Source organism: Carcharhinus amblyrhynchos, chromosome 26 (genome assembly GCF_965287045.1).
Source record: "Carcharhinus amblyrhynchos chromosome 26, sCarAmb.v2.hapA, whole genome shotgun sequence".
NCBI classification, from domain to species: domain Eukaryota; kingdom Metazoa; phylum Chordata; class Chondrichthyes; order Carcharhiniformes; family Carcharhinidae; genus Carcharhinus; species Carcharhinus amblyrhynchos.
In genome coordinates, this window is record NC_137349.1 from 35,959,240 (window position 1) to 35,982,554 (window position 23,315).

General features: G+C 44.1%; 1 protein-coding gene across 1 annotated transcript in view; it reads left to right on the forward strand.

Annotated features, from left to right (window-relative positions):
- Window positions 1-823: 823 nt before the first annotated feature.
- LOC145358481 (arrestin domain-containing protein 5-like) overlaps window positions 824-23,315 on the forward strand; it is a 31,740-nt gene continuing 9,248 nt past the window's right edge. Inside the window, exon 1 of the mRNA XM_080212571.1 lies at window positions 824-1,100. Within this exon, the coding sequence (XP_080068697.1) occupies window positions 824-1,100 (277 nt within the window). The remainder of the gene's footprint in view (window positions 1,101-23,315) is intronic.

A 23,315-nucleotide genomic window follows, 5' to 3' on the forward strand; every position in this document is an offset into this window, starting at 1 on the left:
TCCTGAGCTCATAATCCAGGCTGACACTCCAGTGTAGTACTTAGGATATGCTGCACTGTCAGATGTTTCATAGGAATTCTCCCAGATATCCCGCCTCCTTTTGTCTCTCAACTAGCATCACATTTTTTTTAAAAAACTGATGAACTGGTCATTATCACATTGCTGTTTGTGGGATCTTGCTGTGCATAACTTAGTTGTTGCATTCCCCACATTACAAAAAACTTAAAATTTCAAAAAAAATTCAGCTGATAAAGGTCCTGAGGTCTAAAGAATGCACATTAATGCAAAGCTTTCTTTCTTTCAACTGGGAGAGTTTTATACTGGTGCCACTCAGCTCCTCCCCATCTCATCCTAACAATCTGTAGCACAAACTGAAAAGGTGAGCAACAGATTCTTGATCAACATTATCAATCTCTCATAAGCAGAATATAGATAAGTACACTGCAAATAATTTCAATTAGTGTTAAACGCAAATTACTGTGGACGCTGCGATCTGAAACCAAAAGAGAAAATGCTAGAAAATCTCAGCAGGTCTGACAGCATCGTAAGAGAGAAAAGAGCTAACTTTTCAAGTCCAGATGACCCTGCTGATATTTTCCAGTATTTTCCCTTTTGATTTCAATTAGTCTTATTTGATGCCTTTGCTGTGACATCAGGTAAGTAATTACATAACAAAAGAGCATTCAACTATCAACGCTGTGGGGTCATTTGTCATTCCATTCGCGACATCATAATCATCCTTAATCTTTGGGCTCCTGAACTGTTTCTCAAGGCTTCTAGAGTGATCACGATCTGGAGCATTGGTCAGAGGCCCATCCCTGACATGGGAACAGTTTCCGTATTTGTTCCCATACCAAAGGTTACAAAATTGGAACTGATTTTTAAAGATCAAGTTTATTTGGCTGGCGAGACTATTGATGGCGAGGTTGTCTTGGAACTGAAAGAACCTCTGTTCCTTTATTCAGTGAAATTAAAGATTGCAGGAAAAGGATTTGTGGAGTGGATTGGCGAATCCAATGAAAATCTGGATTATACCAGGAAAGTCCACTGTAGTAATAGGGAAGATTATTTTCATCATATCTTCACACTTTGGGGAGCAGGTATGAAGTTGACATCAGTAACGGAAAACATATAATGCCACAATATGGACTAGCTGGGGGTGCCCTGAAGAAGGGACTTTTTTTATATAAGGTGGTAGAAAAGAAACACAATGCCTTTCATTTTCTTTATGTACTTTTGATGTTCTGAAGTGCAAATTTTGGGGCATACCATTCATAATGTGATAGGGGCATTGAGATGTTTGGTAAATTCCCTGTGCTACCATTTACTGCAAATCTGAAAGTGTGACAGTGTGGCAGAATAAATTAGTGAAGATTAGAATTAATTTGGGTTAATTGTAATAAATTTGACTATGAATAAGGGTTATAGAGTGTGACAGATAAGCTTTTTACAGGGAGTGAATATTGGGGAATTGTACCATATTGTATATATTAAACTTATTGTAGGCAATATGCAGCACCTGAAAAAATAGCTTTTCTGTTTTTAGCTGGTTCCTTTGGCGTTATAAAGAAAAAAATCAATTGTATTCATACCCACCTTTCATGACAACAGGATATCCCAAAGCGTTTTGCAGCCATTGAGGTACTTTTGTAACATAGAAAAGCACAGTAAGCACAAGCTTACCCCAGTCCAATGCCGGCATCTCCACATCGTAATATAGGAAACACAGCAGCCAACTGTGCACAGCAAGCTCCCATAGACAGCAGTGTGATAAAGACCAGATAATCTGCTTTTCTTTGACATTGATTTAGGAGTAAATGTTGGTCATGATACTGGGAAGAACTCCACTACGCTTGTTCAAGAAAGTGCCATGGGATCTTTTACATCCACCTGAGAGAGCAAGCAAGGTGTAATGTTTCATCTGATAGACAGCGCCATTGGCAGTGCAGTATCAGTTGAGATTTCTGTGCACAGGTGTCTGGAATGAGATTTGAACTGAGAACCCTCTGACTCAGAGGTGAATGATATCACTCACTGATCCATAGCTGACATCAAAAAATATTGGGAAAAAAAATCAGTATAAAACCTCAATCTGTCACTGCTTTATCTCTTCGAATCCATAACATCTGGCATCAATCCTAACAATCTCTGATTGTGGTTCTAATGAATAGGACAAAAAGGAATAAGGCCCACCGCTAAATTATTTGAAATGATAACGGAATTATATTACAAAAGAACTAGAAACAGGAGTAGGCAATTTAGCCTCTCGTGCCTACTCTGTCATTTGATACTATCATGACTGATCTCACCTTGGCTTCAACTCTACTTACCTGCCCGTTCACCATAGCCCTTCAAACTCTTACTAGTTAAAAACCTGTCCACCTCCAGGGTAGAGAATTCCACAGACTCATGACCCTTTGAGAGAAGTAATTTCTCCTCATCTTTGTTTTAAACCGATTACCCCTTATCCTAACACTATGACCTCTTGTCCTAGACTGCCCTAGAAAAGGAAACATCTTCTCCATGTCTACTTTGTCAATCCCCTTGTCAATACTGATGATGGTGCCACCAAGTTTGAGTGGGACTTGTGTTCACAAACAGGGCATATACCGACACTAACTCAATTTACGAAAGAATTGTTGGAATGCGAGTCTTTACAGGTAATCAAGTCTTAAAGGTACAGACAACGTGAGTGAAGAGAGGGCCAAGCACAAGTTAAAGAGGTGTGTATTGTCTCTAGCCAGGACAGTTACTGAGATTTTGTGAGTTAGTGAGGTTTAGATTACCTGATACGCTGCAGGAAAGGATGTCTCTAGACATGGTACATTGAGGAGACCATGTAGACACTATGAAAAAGGATGAATGGACATCACTTGACAATCACCAGGCAGGAGTGTTCCCTTCCAGTTGGGGAAAACTTCAGCAGTCATGGACATTCAGCCTCTGATCTTCGGGTAAGCGTTCTCCAAGGCGGCCTTCACGACCCACGACAATGCAGAATCGCTGAGCAGAAACTGATAGCCAAGTTCCGCACACATGAGGATGGCCTCAACCAGGATCTCATGTCACACTATCTGTTACCCCCATGGCTTGCCTGGGCTTGCAAAATTTCACTAACTGTCCTGGCTGTACACAATACACACCTCTTTAACTTGTGCTCAGCCCTCTCTCCACTCACATTGCCTGTGTCTTTATGACTTGATTACCAATAAAGATTTGCATTCCAATCATTATCTTGTAAATTGCGTTTATGTCTGTATATGCCCTGTTTGTGAACACAAGTCTCACTCACCTGATGAAAGAGCAGCACTCCAAAAGCTTGAGCTGCCAAATAAATCTGTTGCACTTTAACTTGGTATTGTGAGACTTCTTACGCCAATCCAACGTCGGCATCTCCACATCATCATCTAATGTCAAGAGGACTGTCAGTTCTGTTTGGAGTATTCCTGGGTTATTTGATCATGTGGTATTCATCTTATGGTCAAACAAAAAATGCATTTAGAGAAGCTGTAGATGGCAGAATCATGTCTCTAACTCTCACTGAGTCTTATCCATCTCCGTCCCACTTTAGCCTTCCACCCCAGATTTCAGACCCTCCTCCCATATTCCATCCCTGCTATTTGCACTTTCTGTGGATGTCAGCACTGAGTAATGGATGATGACGAGCTCCCTGGTAAAGATTGGAAAATGATTCATTTTAAAAATCAATCCAATTCAACCGCATTCTGACTTTCAATGTCAGACTAGCAGTTTGTGTTTATGGACAGAATCCTCGCATTATGTGTTATTCATCTGATCTACATCTCTGATCAGCCAGCTGGAGGTTACACTTTGGATAAGAACTCCAAAGTTCTAGAGTCTTCCAGTTACTCCTCGAGGTCAGGAATCCTGAACATTGGATCAGATATCTTTCAGGCACTCTTGGGGCATAGGAAGTTGATTCCTGAAACTGGGTCCTTCTTTAAAAACAGATGTGATGAACTCCAATTTCTCCCACATTATTTACTTTCTAAAGAAGCAGTTATCTGATCTTGGCACGCACAAGAGATATGGATCACCAACTGTTTGACCTTTGCTCTCCTGGTTAAAGGTTACTCTGTCTGAGGTGTAATCAGCATCTGGCCTGTAACCCAGGAAGAATTTAACATTCAACTTCTGTATGACTCAACAACAATCAATCTTAGATTGCATTTGGAAGGCATTAATAAAATTTTAACAAAATCAAAGTGGTAACAGCACTAAAAGACGCAGCAGGATTATTCCAAGAACACAGCGCTACAGACCAAGGTGGAAAAGACATGATAACAAAATTTTCAGATGCACAAGAGCAAACAGCACAGTGGAACAGAGCAGAGTACTGCAGTGATATGCAAGCATCCAAAACAAGTCTCAATTATATAGCATCCTAATAAAGGAGCATACGCAAGGGGAAGGGGAGGTTAAAGCCAGGGACAAGAACAGCTAAGCAATCAGGAGGATAGGGGATACTAAAGGTTTTTCAAAATGCTTGAAGCAGATGATAGAAGAAGCAACAACTACTCACATTTATTTAATGTCTTTAATGCAGGAAAGGATCCCAAGGTGTTTCACAGACCAGCAAAGAAACAGGAGTTGGTCAAAGAGATAGTTTTAAAGAAGATTTTGAAAGTGGGGCGATACTGATGATTCCAGGGAGAGAGTTTCTGTGTAAGCAAAATCTTTAAACAAAGAAGAATACAGCACAAAAACAGGCCTTTTGGCCTTCTAAACCTCCCATCTTAATTAAAACCCCTACCCTTCCGGGCACCATATCCCTCTATTCCCATCCTATTTATGTACTTGTCAAAATGCCCCTTAAAAGTCACTATTGTATCCTCTTCCACTACCTCCCCTATCAACAAGTTTCAGGCACCCACTATTCTGTAAGTAAAAAATCTGCCTCACATATCTCCTTTAAACCTGGTCCCTCGCACCTTAAACCTATGCCCCTTAATATTGACTCTTCCACCTTGGGAAAAAACTTCTGACTATCCACTCTGTCCATGCCTCTTAAACCTCTGTCACTCCAGTGAGAACAAACCAAGTTTCTCCAACCTCTCCTCATAGCTAAACATCCTGATAAATCTTTTCTGTATCCTCTCCAAAGCCTCCACATCATTCTGGTAGTGTGGGACCAGAATTGAACACCATATTCCAAGTGCGGCCTGACTAAAGTTCTATAAAGCTGCAACATGACTTGCCAATTTTTAAATTCAATACCCTGGCTGATGAAGGCAAGCATGCCATATGCCTTCTTGACTACCTTCTCCACTACATCTGGATAAAAGTAGTTCTAATATATCTGGACTGAGTCATTTTCCAAACCCAGCATATGAACCACCAGAAAAATGTACATCAATTTATTACACTGCAATCCTCCGGCTCATTTCAAAGATACCTTGGAAATAGGAGGCAGAGAGTGGGGGTTAATGGGTGCTATTCGGATTGGCGGTTGGTGACTAGTGGAGTGCCCCAGGGGTCGGTGCTGGGGCCTCAGCTATTTACCATTTATATAGATGATCTGGAGGAGGGAACCGAGTGTATGGTGTCAAAATTTGCTGACAACACCAAGATTGGTGGAACAGCAAATTGTGCAGAGGGTGTGGAGAGTCTGCAGAAGGATCTAGATAGGCTGGGCAAATGGGCCAGGAACTGGCAAATGGAATTTAATGTTGGCAAGTGCAAGGTGGTCCACCTTGGTAGGAATAATGGTAGGAAGGACTATTACTTACGTGGTGAAAAACTGCAGCAGGCGACGGTGCAGAGGGACCTCGGGGTCCTTGTGCATGAGTCGCAAAAACCCAGCCTGCAGGTGCAGCAGGTGGTCAGGAAGGCTAATGGGATGCTGGCCTTCATAGCGAGGGGGATTGAATATAAAAGTAGGGAGGTCTTGCTGCAGCTGTATAGGGCATTGGTGAGGCCGCAGCTGGAGTACTGTGTGCAGTTTTGGTCGCCGCACTTACGCAAGGATATTTTGGCCTGGAGGGAGTGCAGAGGAGGTCTACTAGGCTGATTCTGGAGTTGAGGGGGTTGAGCTATGAGGAGAGGCTGAATAAACTAGGCTTGTACTCGTTAGAGTTTAGAAGAATGCGGGGAGATCTCATTGAGACATATAAGATGATGAATGGGATGGATAGGATAGAGGTGGAGAGACTCTTCCCGCTCAGAAAGGATAGTAGGACTAGGGGGCACAGCCTCAAGATAAAGGGGGGGTGGTTTAGAACAGAGTTGAGGAGGAACTTCTTCACTCAAAGGGTGGTGAATCTCTGGAATTCTCTGCCCGTTGAAGTGGTGGAGGCTGCCTCGCTAAATATTTTTAAGACGCGGGTTGATGGGTTTTTGATAAGCGAGGGGATTAAGGGTTATGGGGAGAGGGCGGGAATGTGGAACTGAGCCACGACAGATCAGCCATGATCTTATTGAATGGCGGGGCAGGCTCGAAGGGCTAGATGGCCTACTCCTGCTCCTATTTCTTATGTTCTTATACTTCATCAACTGTAAAGTGCTTTCTTTATTCTTCATTGCAGGAACAAATGCATTCACCAGCACTGCTTATCACCCATCATCACTGAGCAGGTGTACCCAATAAAACCATATGTGGTACAGCAGTTGCAACGTAGCAAGGCACAGTACGACAGGATGTGGCTTGTGCCGACGACTGCACATGATATCTGCCTCTTGTTGGGCGAAAGTAATCAGTGCAGATCGTGTTCCTTCTCACAGCCAGGGAAGCCGGAAAAGTTCCAGGGAGCTCAAGCCAGATTGTTGCCATTAAGGTTTCCTGTGTCTTGTGATAGCCTAACATTGATGGAGCTTAGTGAAAAGGGCTGCAGTCTGCAATCCTAGCCAAAGTTGTGACGTACAGGAAAATCTAAAGAATTGGTTGATATAAGTAAAAGGTAGGGTGGGAGCAGGATTGGGTGAAAAAACAAAGGTGTATGTTTGTATAGCATCATTCACCACCTCAGGATGTCTGAAAGTGCTTTACAGCCAATGAAGTCCTTTTAAGTGTAGTTATTGCTGTAATGTAGGAAACACAGCAGCCAATATACACACAACAGACTCACACACATGTAATGCGTTAATGACCGGATAATCAGTCTTAGGCGTTGGTTGGAGCTTAATGTCAGCCAGGATAGTAGGAGCTGTTCTGTGTGCTTTGCAATTGTGTCATGGGATTTTTAATATCCATATGATAGGGCAGATGAGCATTAATTTAATGTTGAACATAGTACCCCTGACAATGCAGCTCTCTCCCAGTATTGTACTGGTTTGTCAGCTGAGACTTTTTGAACGAGTGGGAACCAAAACCTTCTGGCTTAGAGGCAGCAATATACCCGGAACCACAGGAATATCTTCTTTAGACAAAATAATGGGAGTGTGCCTGATTCTCTCTCAATGTCCTGCAACAAGATCACATTCTCAGAAATGACACATTTCAAAGTTTATATATCCCTGTGATTTCATTCACAGGTAACATTACACTTCTGTTTTTCATTAAAAGAAGAAGGTGAATCTTGTGCCTTAAATTGTTTGGAATCTTTCAGTTCTCATGCTTTGGGCAGTGGGTGGTTCGGGGTGATTTCCCCAGTGGAAGGACTGAATTATCAGGCATTATGGCATCAATGTATGCTTGAAATCAGGCAGGAGAAGAACAAGCTGCGATATTATTAATGCATTCACGATCCTTAAGCTATTGCCAAGTTGAACTTGAAGAAACTGTTTATCACAGATACATCAGGTCAAGCTTGTGGCCCAGGTGAGCACCAACTTCAGCAATGGTTGTGGTGTTGCTCAGCATATATGCAGCCCTCTGAACCTTGACCAGGTCACCTCTAGGTACCACAGTGGGAAGCTGGTAATTGATGTCAATCTTGAGACCATTGGACACCAGTGCACAAACTGGAAGCTACACTTGCTTTTTAATAGTAGCATTATCCCCACTGACAACTTTTGGCATCACATCACCAGCAAACAAGCATGCTCTACTCTTGAGATGCCTTAATCCCATTGTAATACTCTTAATATTTACAACATACAGCCTGAAAGCAAAATATTTCAACTTGAAAATTGCAGAAAGTGCAATAGAATTCAACTTTCTTCGATACAGCATTTTTCTTTCAATATTCTTAATATTTGCAGTGCACATTCAACGCCTGAGGGGTTCTACACAGTTTCCAGCTCCTCAGTGCACTACTGCTTTAAACAGTGGCCTTTGCCCATTGCACCTTTGCAGTGACTTCCCCCAAGCTTTAGTGCATCCTCAGCACATAGTCCTGGGCTTCAGAATGTGCCAGTCTCTAACACTCGGTCAGGGATATGGCCAGCATAATTAAGGACCCCACACACTCCAGACATTCTCTTTTCTACCTTCTTCCAGTGGGAAAAAGACACAAAAGTCTGAGGCCATGTACCAACTGACTCAAGAACTCCTTCTTCCCTGCTGCTGTCAGACTTTTGAATGGACTTACCTCGCATTGACCTTTCTCTACACCCTAGCTGTGACTGTAACACTACATTCTGCACTCTCTCGTTTCCTTCTCGATGGTTTATCTGTATTGCACACAAGAAACAATACTTTTCACATGTATGCCAATACATGTGACAATAATAAACCAAATCAATCAATTCCTTGCATTGGGAGACCATTAGATTTTGGCCAGATCAAAGAGCATCTTTCAGCGAGCTGATGATCCTCCAGCAGCATTTTTGTCTCAATATGTATCCCTGGGAACAGCCCATAGAACAGATTCCTGCATCACGGAGCTGCTCGGGATGAACCTCTGCAAAAACCACCAGGCATCTCGGGCGTGCAGACTGATTGACTTACGGTCAGAAGTGATTTTCCACAAGGGATAGATGATACTGCAAGGTCCAGCAGTTTGGAGTATTCTGTGGCAACATGACCAAACTCGTCCTTTGCAACACAGGAACAGGTTGAACCTCACACAGAGTGACACTTGGTGTTTGCTTATCGCAGGTCCGTGCTCACAATTTGATGCAGCCACATACAGAAGTGGCTATCACGATGAGAACAATGCTGGGTGCAGGTTTTCCCCCTGTACTTGGAGATTTGTGTTTCACGTCCCATTTTTGACCTCTGGATAAAGTGGAAGATAGCTCAGGTGATTGCCGCAGCGCAGGAGTGAGGAATGAACCTGACATTTCCTCTCCCCTTTGTATTCTCTGAATGGTATGTTTTGTTTGTATAGCACGCAAGAAACAATACTTTCCACTGTATCCCAGTACGTGAAATAATAAATCAAAACAAACCTTCATCATGTACAGCAACACTGAGAGCTCATCACACCTGATGACCAGGTTCTTGCCCTCAATGGACAGGGAGCGTCACCCCAACATGCCCAATGTTTGTTTAACCGTAGCAGTTCCAACATTTAGCACATGCTAAAAGAGGGACCATGTGACGGTGCTCAGAAAGGGGAAGGTAAACAGTCAAATCAAATATAACTACTTCAAACAGGGAGTAGCTGTTTGGAATGCATTGCATTAGAGATTATCCAGGTTGATTCCAACTATAATTTTAAGATTAAGGGAGGCATTTGGCAAGAAGAACCCTGTTTTTCACACAGATGGATAGAAAGTTTCCTGTGTGTACTTCCCGACAGACTGTGTCAGGACTTGAAAGTAATACTCTGTCTCGCTACTGCCCTCTGGTGCTCTCCTCTCATATTAGATAAATTTCTTCATTGTCATATTGTTCACGAAAATTGACTCGGAAGAGAAAATACCTGAATTAGTGAAAATAAGTTATTCTCTGTAAGAATTTTGTTCAGTGCTGTGTGCTACAAAAAATATTAATTGTTATCCTGGCACTGCACATCTAAAAGTATTATGTTTTGGGTCATTTGGTTGAGTTGACAATTTTTTTTAAAATCCAAATCAATCAAATCAAGTCCAACTCAGAGTCTCAACACGTTGAGACATTCCTGATCCAAGCTGACAAGACAGGGCTCTCACCTCCTGTCTCGGGCTTGATCTACATGGTCCAAGCTAATTGGAATAGGCATAGCTCCTCCTCCAAGGCTTGATCTCATTTGCATCTTAGACAAAAGGCCAAGATGCCGTTTTTAGAAATTCCTTTAAATGAAGCTGAAATGGAACCCAATGACTTCAACCAAGAACCAAATACTTTATTCATAAAAAACTTTCAAATAAACCATTGCAAAATAACATATCCAATAATTACAAACAGTGCAAAAAAAGTCATTTTTACAATACTATAAAATGCTTATTTACACAACATTACACTCATTACATTTCAAAACTTCAAACTATGTACACACATCAGACTTTACTGAGTGCTGTTATTTTTCAGATTAGCACACAGTTACGCAGGCTGATTCTGAAGTTCCCGGGCCCTCGGTTTGCCTAGGTTGAAAGGCTTATAGTGTGGCCTTTCCCCATTGTGCCTTTGCGGTGGTTGTCCCAAGCTTGAGCGCGTCCCACAACACGTAGTCCTGGACCTTGGAATGTGCCAGTCTGCAACACTCGGTCGAGGAGAAATCTTTCAACTGGAAGATCAGCAAGTTCTGAGCGGACCAAAGCACGTCCTTCACCGTGTTGATGACACCAGCAGCAGTTGATATTCGTCTCAGTATGCATCCCTGGAAACAGCCCGTAGAGCACAGAGTCCTGCGTCACCGAGCTGCTCGGGACGAACCTCGACAAATATCACTGCATCTCATTCCAGACCTTCTTTCCAAGGGCACATTCCACATGGAGATGTGCGACCATCTCATCACCCCCACAGCCGCTTCGAGGGCAGCATGCGGTGATGTTGAGACCTTGAGCGTGCATAAAGGATCTGACGGGGAGTGCCCTTCTCACCACCAGACAAGCCAGGTCTTGGTGCTTTGTTTGTGAGTTCTGGTGATGAGGCATTCTGCCAGATGACACTGACAGTCTGCTCAGGGAACCATCCAACAGGATCCACCATCTCCTTTTCTCTCAGAGCCTCAAAGACATTACGTGCTGACCACTGATTGATCGCCATGCGGTTAAAGGTGTATTTGCAAAAAACTTTCTCCACAAAGGAAGATGCTGCGGTACGGTCCAACTACTTGGAGCGTTCCGCAGCAGCGTGGCCAGGCCCATCCTCCACAATACTTGGGACAGGTAGAACCTTAAAAAGTAGTGGCACTTGCTGTTAATGTACCATGGACCCACACACAGCATGATGCAGCCGCACACAAAGATGGCCATCAGGATGAGGGCAGCACTGGGAACGTTTTTCCCTCTGTTCTCTGGAGATTCCCTCTAGACATGATCCATCTTTGATCTCCAGATAAATTTGAAGATGCCTGGATCACTGCTGCTGTGCAGGATTTGGAGATAGGCCAGACCTACGCCACATACAACATGGTTTTTTCCAGTGATAGAGAGGGAGCATTGCTCCTACAATCCCAATTTTTGCCTGGCTTTCACAATGCGCTCCTCCCAGTTTTTGGCACATGCCCCTGCCACTCCAAACTATATCCTCAGCACCTTAAGGTAGTCTCCCCTGACGGTGAAGGGGACAAAAGAGCTGTCAGCCCAGTTCCCAAAGAACATGACCTTCCTCTTACCCCGGTTGGCTTTGGCTCCTGAGGCCAGCTCGAACTGCTCACAGACTTGGAGGAGCCTACAAGCAAATGAGGGGTCCGAGCTGAAGACAGCCATGTCATCCATGTACACGGAGGCTTTGACCTGCGTGCCTCTGCTGCCTGGCATTGTAACCCCTTTGATTCCTGGGTTGCTTCTGAGGGCCTCAGCAGAAGATTCAATTCAACACACAAAAAGGACGGAGGGGAGAGAGCAGCCCTGATCTGAAACCTATCTGATTCCCACCTGTTGATTAAAACTGTGCTACTGATGTCTGTGTAGAGCAATTGGATCCAATTGCGGATTCCCTCCCCAAAGCCCGTTTTGGAGAGCACACTCATCATGTAGCTGTGCGATATTCTGTCAGACGCCTTCTCCTGGTCTAGGCTTATGAGGCATGTATCCACCTGCCTGTCCTGCACGCAGGCGATCATACCCCTGAGTAGTGCAAGGCTATCAGAGATCTTCCTGCCAGGTACTGCACAGATTTGAACAGAATGGATCACTAACCCCAGAGCAGACCTGACCCGGTTGGTGATGACCTTGGCCAGAATTTTATAATCCATATTCATAATCCATATTCAATAGTGAATGGGGCTGCCAACTTCTAATTTCTTCCCTTTCCTCCTTCCGCTTCTAGATGAGGGTAATGATGCCTTTCCTCTTGGATTCTGACACCTTCCAGAAGCATACTCTTGTATACTTCCAGGAGGTCCAGGCCCGTCAAGTCCCACAATGCCAAGTAAAACTCAGCCAGCACACAAGGCACTTCAGTCCATTGTGTCCTTACTGGCTCTCTGCAAGTGCAACTCTGCTCAACCAGGAGTGGTACAGTGGTTGGCAGTGCTGCCTCACAGCACCAGGAACTCGGGATCGATTCCAGCCTTGGGTCAGTTTGTGTGTGTGTGTGTGTGTGTGTGTGTGTGTGTGTGTGTGTGTGTGTGTGTGTGTGTGTGTGTGTGTGTGTGTGTGTAGTTTGCATGTTCTCCCTTTGTCTGTGTGGGTTTCCACTGAGTGCTCCAGTTTACTCCCACATACAATGATGTGCTGGTTAGGTGGATTGGCCATACTAAATTGCCCCATTGTGTCCAACAAAGTGTAGGTTAGGTGGATTAACCATGATAAATGCACGGGGTTGTGGGGAGGTGGGGTGTTGCCTGGGTAAGATGCTCTGTTGGCAGTTCAGAATAGATTAGATGGGCCGAATGTTCTCCTTCTGCACTGTAGGGATTCTATCGTTCTATTTCCACTCCCCAGCCCTCTCTTTATAGCCCAGCAAGCAATTGGTATCTCAATCTTATTTACCATGCTTTTTGTATTTGCATACTTGTACAATACACTTAAATTAGACTTTATTACATCCTCTATTACTCTATCTAATACTTTATTATTTCTCAGTCTACTGCTATTTGCTCCTCCCAGTCCTTCATGTTCCTTGTTTCTCCTTTTGAATGCTAAATCCATACCCCTACCAAGTTAGTTTAAACCCAACTCGACAATACTTGCAAATCATTCACTGAGGATATTAGACCCAGCATTATTCAGGGAAAATCTCTCCAACCTTCTTGCCCGTACTCGGTTCCAGTGTGGGAATCAAAAGCCCTTCTGTGCCATCTCTCTAGATATTCAGTTGCTCTGTCTTCCTATTTCTGGCATGTGGTACCAGGAATAATTCAGAGATTTTTACCTGTTGCTAGTCACTTTCCTGGTTCATCTGCCTGAAAGATGTTTTTTGCTTTTGGTACCGATAGAAACCATGATCTCCAGCTGTTCTTCTTCCCCTCTCAGTGCTCTGCAGCTGCTCAGTTGAATCCTTGACCCTAGCACCAACCAGGGAACCTTGTTGGATGGCACAGAAACAGAGTGGTTAGCACTGCTGCCTCACAGTGCCAGGGACCTGCATTTGATTCCCAGTTTGGGTCACTGTGTGGGGTTTGCCTGTTCTCCCTGTGTCTGCGAGGGTTTCCTCTGAGTGCTCCGGTTTCCTCCCACAGTACAAAGATGTGCGAGTTAGGTGCATTGACCATGCTAAATTGCCTCTTAGTGTCAGTGGGATTAGCTAGGATAAATGCATGGGGTTATGTGGATAGGGCCTGGGTGAGATTGCGGTCAGTGCAGACTTAATGGGCTGAATGGCCTCCTTCTGCACTGTAGGATTCTATGATTCTACCATCCTGGATTCATGTCTGCAGCTGCAGAAACACCTGCCTGTTCCCTGAACTATAAAATCCCCTGTACAGCTGTACAATCCAAGAATACTGTGGACATGACATAGCTGCCCACACCAGAGGAACAATCATTTTCACCAGTAGTCAGTGCATGTTCCAATCGTTCCCTCTCTTCTTGCACCTTCTTAAGTGGCAGGGTGACTAGATCCAGAAACGTATGATCCACATAGCTCTCAGCCTCACAGAAGTGCCTCAGTGAAACCTGCTGCTGCTTAAGGTCTGAAACCAACAAGAATCATCTTGGAGTTCCCAAATGGAACTGCACATGCACTCCCTTGGAACTAATGAAATCTGCCTCTATTTATTGCACTAACTAATGTTAAAGAAATATACTAAAGGCTTATTAAAGAATAATATAAAGAAATGCCTCATCGGCTAATCACCAATTGGCACCTTTCTTTCTAAAATTCATTTACAGACTGTGGGTGTTGCAGGCTAGGCCACCATTTATTGCCCATCCCTAATTGCCTTTGAGCAGGTGGTGTGAGCTGCTTCTTGAATCACTGTCCCTGAGGTGTAACCACAGTGCTGTAAGGGAGGGAGTTCCAGGATTTTGACACAGTGACAGTGAAGGAACAGTAATATATTTCCAAGTCAGGATGGTGATCACTGAAGAGCTTACAGTTGATGGTGTTCCCAGCTATCTGCTGTCCCCTGGCCTTTTAGATGGTAGCGGTCATGGGTATAAAAGGTGCTGTCTTAGGAGACTTGATGATTTCCTGCATTGCATCTTGCAGATGGTACACACTGCTGCATCTGTTCATCAGTAATGGAGGGAGTGAATGTTTGTGGAAGAGTAGCAATCAAGTGGGTTGTTTTGTCGTGGATGGTGTGGAGCTTCTTGTGTGTTCTTAAAGCTGCATCTATCCAGGCAAGTGGAGCATATTTCATTACATTCCTGACTTGTGTCTTGCAGGTGGTGGATAGGCTTTTGGGGGTCGAGCAGTGAGTTGCACATGCAGGTTCCTAATCTCTAACCTGCTCTTGTAGCCATAGGGTGGGATTTTCCATGCACCCTTGTGTTTTGCAACAACGGAGTAACCCACATTGGTCCCGCTGTGCAACAGGATTTCCCATTGTATGCCAGTCACAGTATTTATTTGGCTGGTCCAGTTCAATTTCTGGTCACTCGTATGTTGACAATGGGAGATTCAGCACTGGCAATACCATTGGATGTCAAGGGATGATGGTTAAATTCTTTCTTGATGGAGGTAGTCATTGCCTGGCACTTCTCTGGCATGAATTTTATTTGCCACTTGTCAGCCCAAGCCTGGATATTGCCCAAGTCTTTTTGCATTTGGACATGGACTGTTTCAATATTTGAATTGTAAATGACACTGAACATTGTGCAATCATTTGCGAACATCCCAAATTCTTTCTTTATGATGCAAAGAAGGTCATTGTTGAAGCAGCTGAAGATGGTTGGACCTAGGATACTACCCTGAGGGACTCCTGCAGGAAAGTCCTGGAGCTGAGATGATTGATCTCCAAGCAGCACAATCTTTTTCATTTTTGCCAGGTATGACTTTAATCGACGGACTGTTTCTCCCCTGATTCCTATTGACTTTTGTTAGAGCTCCTTGATGCCATACTCAGATGCTGTCAGACCTGCTGAGTTTCTGCAGCATTTCCTGTTTGTGTCCCCAGAACATTATCTTGGTTCTCTGGATTACTAGTAAAGTGATAATACCACTACACCACTGCCATTTGTAATGATGTGAATTTAATATTTTTTGACGTCACTTCCTGTTGGTTGCGCTTGTTCATGTTGCAACACTGTCCCAATGAAGTTATTTGTAAGTGAGAGCAGCTGTTACTAATTAAGGAAAGGTTAAAGCATTATTCTCAAGTATATATAAGAACTGGTTCCCATCTGTATGTGGGGGGGAAAGATAAATTTGTGCCTGTGCTCTCTGGGTTGGTTATGTTAATAAAGACTTACTATAGATTCCTGCTTGGTTGTGGGATTTTGAGATCCTTGTCAATGTGAGAGTTAAGTGGTGGAAAAAGCAAATGCATAGGGTGAAGTGTAAAAGACAAAAGATGAGGCAGAGGTCCAGGTGAACGACTGCTGAAGATGCAGTACTTTGTTAAATCTTACTTGAAAATGGACTCTGATGCTTTTGTTTATACAAGACCAATAATTTAGAGGCACCTTGGATGCTGGCCATGAGAAGATCTTGTATGTTGATCTGTTGGAGTACTGTGCTTTATGTACAGTAGTTGCAAACTAAAATGGGAAACCAAAACAAAAAAAATGACTGTGTAGTGAATTATAACAGTGCTCACTCCTCTTAGCTGCTCAAACCCATAACTCCTTCAGCCCCTTACCCCTAGACTCTCCAAGCCTAAAAAGAAGAAATTACTTTGCTGTTCATTCATTGGATTTACTCACCCTCAGAGTTCCTACATTCTCGCTGTGATGTTAATATTAACATTAGTCTTTTAGAATTCCAAGAATTCTCTGGTGTTTGTGTTAGACTGCTCCTCCCTCTTTGCTGCTCATCCCATGAAGCTCTGTGCTTTCAGCTTCTATAATTCTGCAATTTTCAGTATGGCCTTTGACCCTTTACCTAGATTTTTCAATTGGAATAACAATATCAACTCCAGATGCTTTGCTAGTCACAAAGTCTTTGCAGTTTACAGCTCACTGATGAGACATTGCTGAATCACTGATTCAAGTACTTTTTCAGCTGTGGCTGAGCATATAATTTAGTACAGTACTGAGCGAGTGCCACACTGTTGGCAATAATGCCTTTTGGGTGACATGTTACCCAAACATGCCATAAACCTGATTTTCATAGCATCAGGAAGACTCAACGATCTATTAACATGGCTGACAGAGGTCCTAACCAACTCATTTTTGACAGATCCAAATTTTACCAATGGAGGAATCAGATGAGGCATGATTCACACAGGCAAGAAACCCAAACACAGAAGGGTCTTTTGAACTTAATGCAGAGATCCCATTTTGGCTGTTCCCAGGACCTTGTTTTGCACTGTGAGAGCCACAAATTTATTCAGTAAAGATAAAGGGGGCAGTCTTACCAAAAAAACTCTAAAACAGGCAGGAAAATGGGAGAGTTTTTCACCCAATTTTTGGGCAAGTTCAATTCCTGAATTTTACACACTTAGTGCATGAGAAAATGACCTAAACCGTTCCCTGCCTGTAGGGTAAGGGCGGTAAGAAGTCTCACAACACCAAGTTAAAGTCCAACAGGTTTATTTGGGAACAAATGCCACTAGCTTTCGAGGCTTTCCCCTTTCAGGTGAGTGGGGAGTTCTGATCACAAACAGAGCATATAAAGGCACACACTCAGTTTACAGAATACTGATTAGAATGCGAGTCTTTACAGCTATTCAGGTCTTAAAGGTGCAGACAATGTGAGTGGAGATAGCATTAAGCATAGGTTAAAGACATGTGTATTGTTTCCAGACAGGACAATAAGTGAGATGTTGCAAGCCCAGGCAAGTCATGGGGGTTATAAATAGTGTGACACGAACCCAAGATCCCGGTTGAGGCCGTCCTCATGTGTGCGGAACTTGGGTATTAGTTTCTGCTCAGTGACTCTGCACTGTCGTATGTCATGAAGGCCACCTTGGAGAACGTTTACCCGAAGATCAGAAGTTGAACGCCCATGACCGCTGAAGTGTTCGCCAACAGGGAAAGAACAGTCTTGCCTGGTGATTGTCAGCACTGTTCATTCATCCGTTGTCATAGCATCTGTATAGTCTCCCCAGTGTATCGTGCTTCGGGACATCCTTTCCTGCGGCGTATCAGGTAGACAACATTGGTTGAGTTGCAAGAGTATGTACCGTGTACCTGGTGGATGATGTTCTCACGTGAGATGATGGCATCCGTGTCGATGATCCGGTATGTCTTGCAGAGGTTGCTGTGGCAGGGTTGTGTGGTGTCGTGGTCACTGTTCTCCTGAAGGCTGGGTAGCTTGCTGCGGACAGTGGTCTGTTTGAGGTTGTGCAATTGTTTGAAGGCAAGAAGAGGGGTTGTGGGGTTGGCCTTGGCGAGATGTTCATCTTCATCAATGACATGTTGAAGACTCCGGAGAAGATGTCGTAGATTCTCCACTCCGAGGAGGTAGTGGACAACGAAGGGTACTTTGTCCACCATATCCTGTGTTTGTCTTCTGAGGAAGTCAGTGTGGTTTTTCTCTGTGGTGCTTCGGAACTGTCGATCGATGAGTCGAGCACCATGTCCTGTACTTATGAGGGCATCTTTCAGCGTCTGGAGGTGTCTGTTGCAATCCTCCTCATCTGAGCAGATCCTGTGTGTACGGAGGGTTTGTCCGTAGGGGATGGCTTCTTTTACGTGTTTAGGGTGGAAGCTGGAGAGGTGGAGCATCATGAGGTTATCCATGGGCTTGAGGTACAGTGAAGTGCTGAGGTGACCATCCTTAATGGAGATGCGTGTGTCCAAGAATGTAACCAATTCCAGAGAATAGTCCATGGTGAGTCTGATGGTGGGATGGAACTTGTTGATATCATCATATAGTTGTTTCAGTGATTGTTCACCATGAGTCCAAAGGAAGAAAATGTCATCAATGTATCTAGTGTATAGCATCGGTTGAAGATCCTGTGCAGTGAAGAAGTCTTGTTCAAGCCTGTGCAGGAAGATGTTGGCATATTGAGGTGTGAATTTGGTCCCCATGGCTGTTCCATGTGTCTGGATGAAGATCTGGTCATTGAAGGTGAAGATATTGTGGTCCAGGATGAAGCGGATGAGTTGTAAAACTACATCTGGAAACTGGCAGTTGTTGGCGTTGAGTACTGAGGCAGTTGCAGCAGTGCCACCATCGTGGGGGATGCTGGTGTAAAGTGCCAAGATATCCATTGTGACGAGGAGTGCTCCTGGTTCAACTGCTCCATGTATGCTGAGTTTTGGTAGGAAGTCTGTAATGTCGCAACAAAAACTGGGGGTTCTTTGTATAATGGGTTTCAGGATGCGTTCGACGTAGCCAGAGAAGTTCTCGCACAGGGTCCCATTGCCCAATACAATGGGACGGCCGGGTGTGATTGCCTCGTGTATCTTTGGGAGGCAGTAGAGATCTCCAATGCTGGGTGTACATGGGATGAGAGCATGGATGGTGCTCTGAAAGTCCGGATCAAAGGTCTTGATCAGAGTTTTGAGTTGATGGGTGTGTTTTTTGGTCGGATTTGCAGGTAACTGTCTCATTGTTCAATTGTTGGTGCACTCCTTTGCAGTAATCTGTTCTGTTCAGTGTGACGATGGCCCCTCCTTTGTCTGCTGGTTTGATGACAATGTTGCGGTTGGTCTTGAGAGCGCGGATGGCATTGTGCTTGGGTGATGTTCGGGGCTGTCTTGTGAGTGCGGTTGATGAATCTGGTGTTGATGCACCTCCTGGTGGCTTGGGCATACATGTCAAGTCAAGGGCAGCGGCCTTCCGGAGGAGTCCAATTGGACTCTTTCCTCTTCGGTTGCTGCACTGCGGATCTCTCTGTTCCAGTTCATTGGCTGCCTCATTGTATCTGCTGTTGGCCTCTTCGGGCTTGTGGAAGAACTCCTGCAGCCTCATTCGCCTGATGAATTCCTCTGTGTCCACTGCGAGACTGATGGGTCCATTTTGGTGGTGGGGCAGAAATTGAGCCCATGGTCCAACGCCGGCATCTCCGCATCATGTAGGATAAGGGAGCAGGCCTTAAATTGCCAGCCAGCCTGCTGTAGCAGTGGAGGGCACTATTGCACATGTGCCCTATGGCTGAATATGTGCAATTGCAACAGTAGAGGTTTGACAGATCTGCAAGAGAGATCTGCCAGGTCTCTGCTGATGCTGCCAGTTTCAACTTCCCTCCCCCTACAACTATTGTGGGGAACCACAGTTGATTACAAACCTCACACCACCTGGAAATATCGCTTCCACCATCCCCCCACCCCCGCACTGCCCCAACTGATCATGCCCCTCTCCCCCACCGATCATGATGCAGGGTGGCAGCAGGCCCCCTTTCCACTGATCTGCCTGCAAAGTGGCAGCATGGCCCCCCCCTCCCAATCGGACCACCCCAGTCTAGCCCTGCCCCTTCAGGCCCCTGACCTGGCACTGCCCAGTGGGCAATGTCATGGTGCCTGGTGGGCAATGCCAGATTGGCACTGCCCAAATTGCAGCCCCACCATGCTCTTAACCTCCCAGCAGGGCCTCAACGACCTCTGTTTCTCCCAGCAAGGTCATCATGACTGTTCCCTATTCGTGGGGATCAAATGTTTTCCTCACTGGTAAGAACCTCTCCCGGCAAGGCCACAAAGGTAAGTGAGCCAGGACAATTGCTGGCTCATTAAATCCATGTAAATTGTCGTTTAAATATATTTAAATTAATTATTCGGCCTCTCACCAGACATCTGGTGCTGGTAGGATTGCAAGAAGTGAGAAATCGGGCGTGAACCTGATTTCTCAGCTCTCACATAATTTTACTCACTCAACCTGTCCATCGATTAGCAGGACGAAGCAGTAAAATTATGGCCAAATTCTTTGTAATTATTTTCTTATTCTTGTCTTGCACAGTGCTTTTTTTATGTTGATGGGGGCAATCATATGACTGAGCCATGAGGTGAACTTTGCCAACTATCCTGTTTAGAGTCATATTCTGCATTTAATCACCATTGATTCTTGTTAATTCATGAATGTATCCCCTGGGATTGCATCTCTTATCTGATCCTGTTATACAATTTATCACATTGATAGGGTCAATCTTTTGAGTGAGCATGCTAGCGAATATTCGCTTGATATCCTGTTACCCAGATGAGCCTACGGACATTCATTCATCCTTACCCCCCTTAATTTTATCTCTTAAATGATCCTGTTACGTGAGTTATCATACTGATAGGGGAAACTCTATCAGTTCTTTGACAATCCTTGTTAATCATTGGATGTATCCCCCTTAAATTCCATCTCTAAATTGATGGTGCTATCTGATTTATTACATTGATTGGGGCAATCCTATAACTGTACATGATAGCAAATTTTTGCTTGTTATCCTGATGTACCCAGGAACATTCATGTATCGTTTATGGAGTGCACCTCACAATGTATTTCTTACTGTTAAGGAGTGTGTTGTGTAGTTGATGGTATTAGAGTGGTGCAATTTTAATCTATTTTCTCATCTTATAATCCTGATATTAAGGACCTTTTCACCACATATCCTTAGAGTGCGAACTTCAAGTGTGACACAAAAATCCATGGTGGTTTAACCGCCGTTTTACTTATGCAAATAATCTACTTTTGTGGTTGAATAAGCAATGGCAGTAACTAACAAGACAATTTGCTCCTGGAATGTGCGGGAATTCATCATCCTAGAAGATCTTAAACATGATCTTTAAACACGTCTGTGGTCACCCTGTTACTGGAGCGAGAATGGAGAATTTGGCAGTCGCCAAAACTCCATTCCCTGCAACAGCACCGGAGAATCGTGGCTATGGACGAGGTCAGAGGCTTTCGGTGCTTGTCTTTTCTTAAGAGGGAGAAAGTTGACATAGCTCTGGTGCAAAAAACTCATCTGCATGATAGAGGGCACCTCAAACTCACGAGGGATTGACTGGGGCAGGTGTTTTATGCCCCTTTCTCGACCAGCAATCAAGGGTAGCAATGTCGGTTAATGAAAGTCCGCCTTTTAGTTTGGAAAACTGTGTGAAAGACAAAGCAGGTAGGTATAAGCTCCATTGGCTGGATGGCTGTTTAGTGGTACAGAGCGATGGCAAATGCATGGGTTCAATTCCTGTACCGGCTGAGGTTATTCATGAAGGCCCTGCCTTCTTGACTTGCCCCTTGCCTGAGGTGCGGTGATCCTCAAGTTAAATCTGGTCACAGCCTATGCTCATCTGGGATTATGGCAATTTTATTTTCTGTATGTGTTGTCAAGGGGCTGGTATATGGGGAGAATGTATTAATAAAGAATGTTCATGGTCCTGTTAATCATTCCTGGACTTGTCACTAAGGTCTTTATGGACTTTGTTTTGGCCTCCAGTTATTAATTTATTGGTGATGATTTTAATTACCATCCTAACCTGCTGATTGATAAACTCCCTGTTACAGCTAGGGCTTTAGTTTTGGATTGTGAAGAGGTGGGTTATTTGGATGTGTGGAGAATTCTGCATCCCAAGGGTAAAGAGTTTTTTTTTCCTTCCCTCATCTGTGCCACAGCAGGATTGACTTTCATTGTGCCAAAGGTGATCCTGCAGTTGGTTGCTTCTTGTACTATAGGTGGTAATGCGATCTTAGACCATACTCCAGTCTTTTTAGAATTTCTGCTCAAGAGGCCCACCCCTGGCCGAGGTCCTTGAGATTCAATACATCTTTACTCAAAGATCATATAATTTCATCTCATACTTTAAGACTGAACTGATGCTTTTTACTTGGTTAATTCTCTTTCTGATGTGAGCCCTTCAATTCTGTGGGAGACCTGTAAGACCTTAGCCAGAGGTTTGGTCTTCTCATTCTTAGCCAGAAAGAGGTGTAGACTGATGGAGCAAGCAGCGTTAATTGAAGGTTTGGCTGGCTGAATTGGAGAGGGAATATGGTAGGAATTCTTGTCACGTGAAACTGAAGGAAATTGGTGTAGTTAGGGTGGCTTTGGGTTCTTTGTTGTCCAAGCGTGCAGTGAGGAGTTTGAGGTTTGCTAAGCAGAAGTTGGATTACTTTGGGAATAAATCAAGGAGTTATTTAACTTTTCGTACTAGGAAGAAATCTAGGATGTTAACTTCAGTGGTGGACTCTAAGGGCAATAGGATGTTTAGGGCAGAATATTAACAAGGTTTTTAAGTGCTTTCATGCCAATTTGTATTAATTGGAGCAGGCTAATGATGCCCCACTAGTTATGCAGCATTTCTTCTCTTCTGTTGAGCTGCCCTCAGTCTTAGAGGATTTGAAAATAGCTTTGGATGCTCCAATCCAAAGGAGGCAGTCTCTGCCTTAAAAGCCTGGTGAGTCGCCTAGGCCTGATGGTTTTGGGTGTGAATTCTATAAGGAATTCAAAGACCTGTTATTAGATCCACTAATTGGTATGCATAGTCATTCTTTTGGTGTAAGTTTGCTACTGCAGTTGCTTCAGGAGGCGAAAGTTTCCTTAATCCTTAAACCAGGCCAGAATCCTGAGCAGTGTACTTCTTACAAAACAAATTTGTTATTGAATGCTGATTTGAAATTGTTGGCACTTACTAAAGGTGGTGGCACAGTGGTTAGCACTGCTGCCTCACAGCGCCAGGGACCTGAGTTCAATTCCAGCCTCAGATCACTGTCTGTGTGGAGTTTGTATATTCTCCCTGTGTCTGCATGGGTTTCCTCTGGGTGTTCTGGTTTCCTCTCACAGTCCAAAAATGTACAGGTTAGGTTGATTGGCCATGATAAATTGACCCTTAGTACCAGGGGGATTAGTAGGGTAAATATGTGAGGTTACGGGGATAGGACCTGGGTGGGATTGTTGTCAGTGCAGGCTTGATGGGCT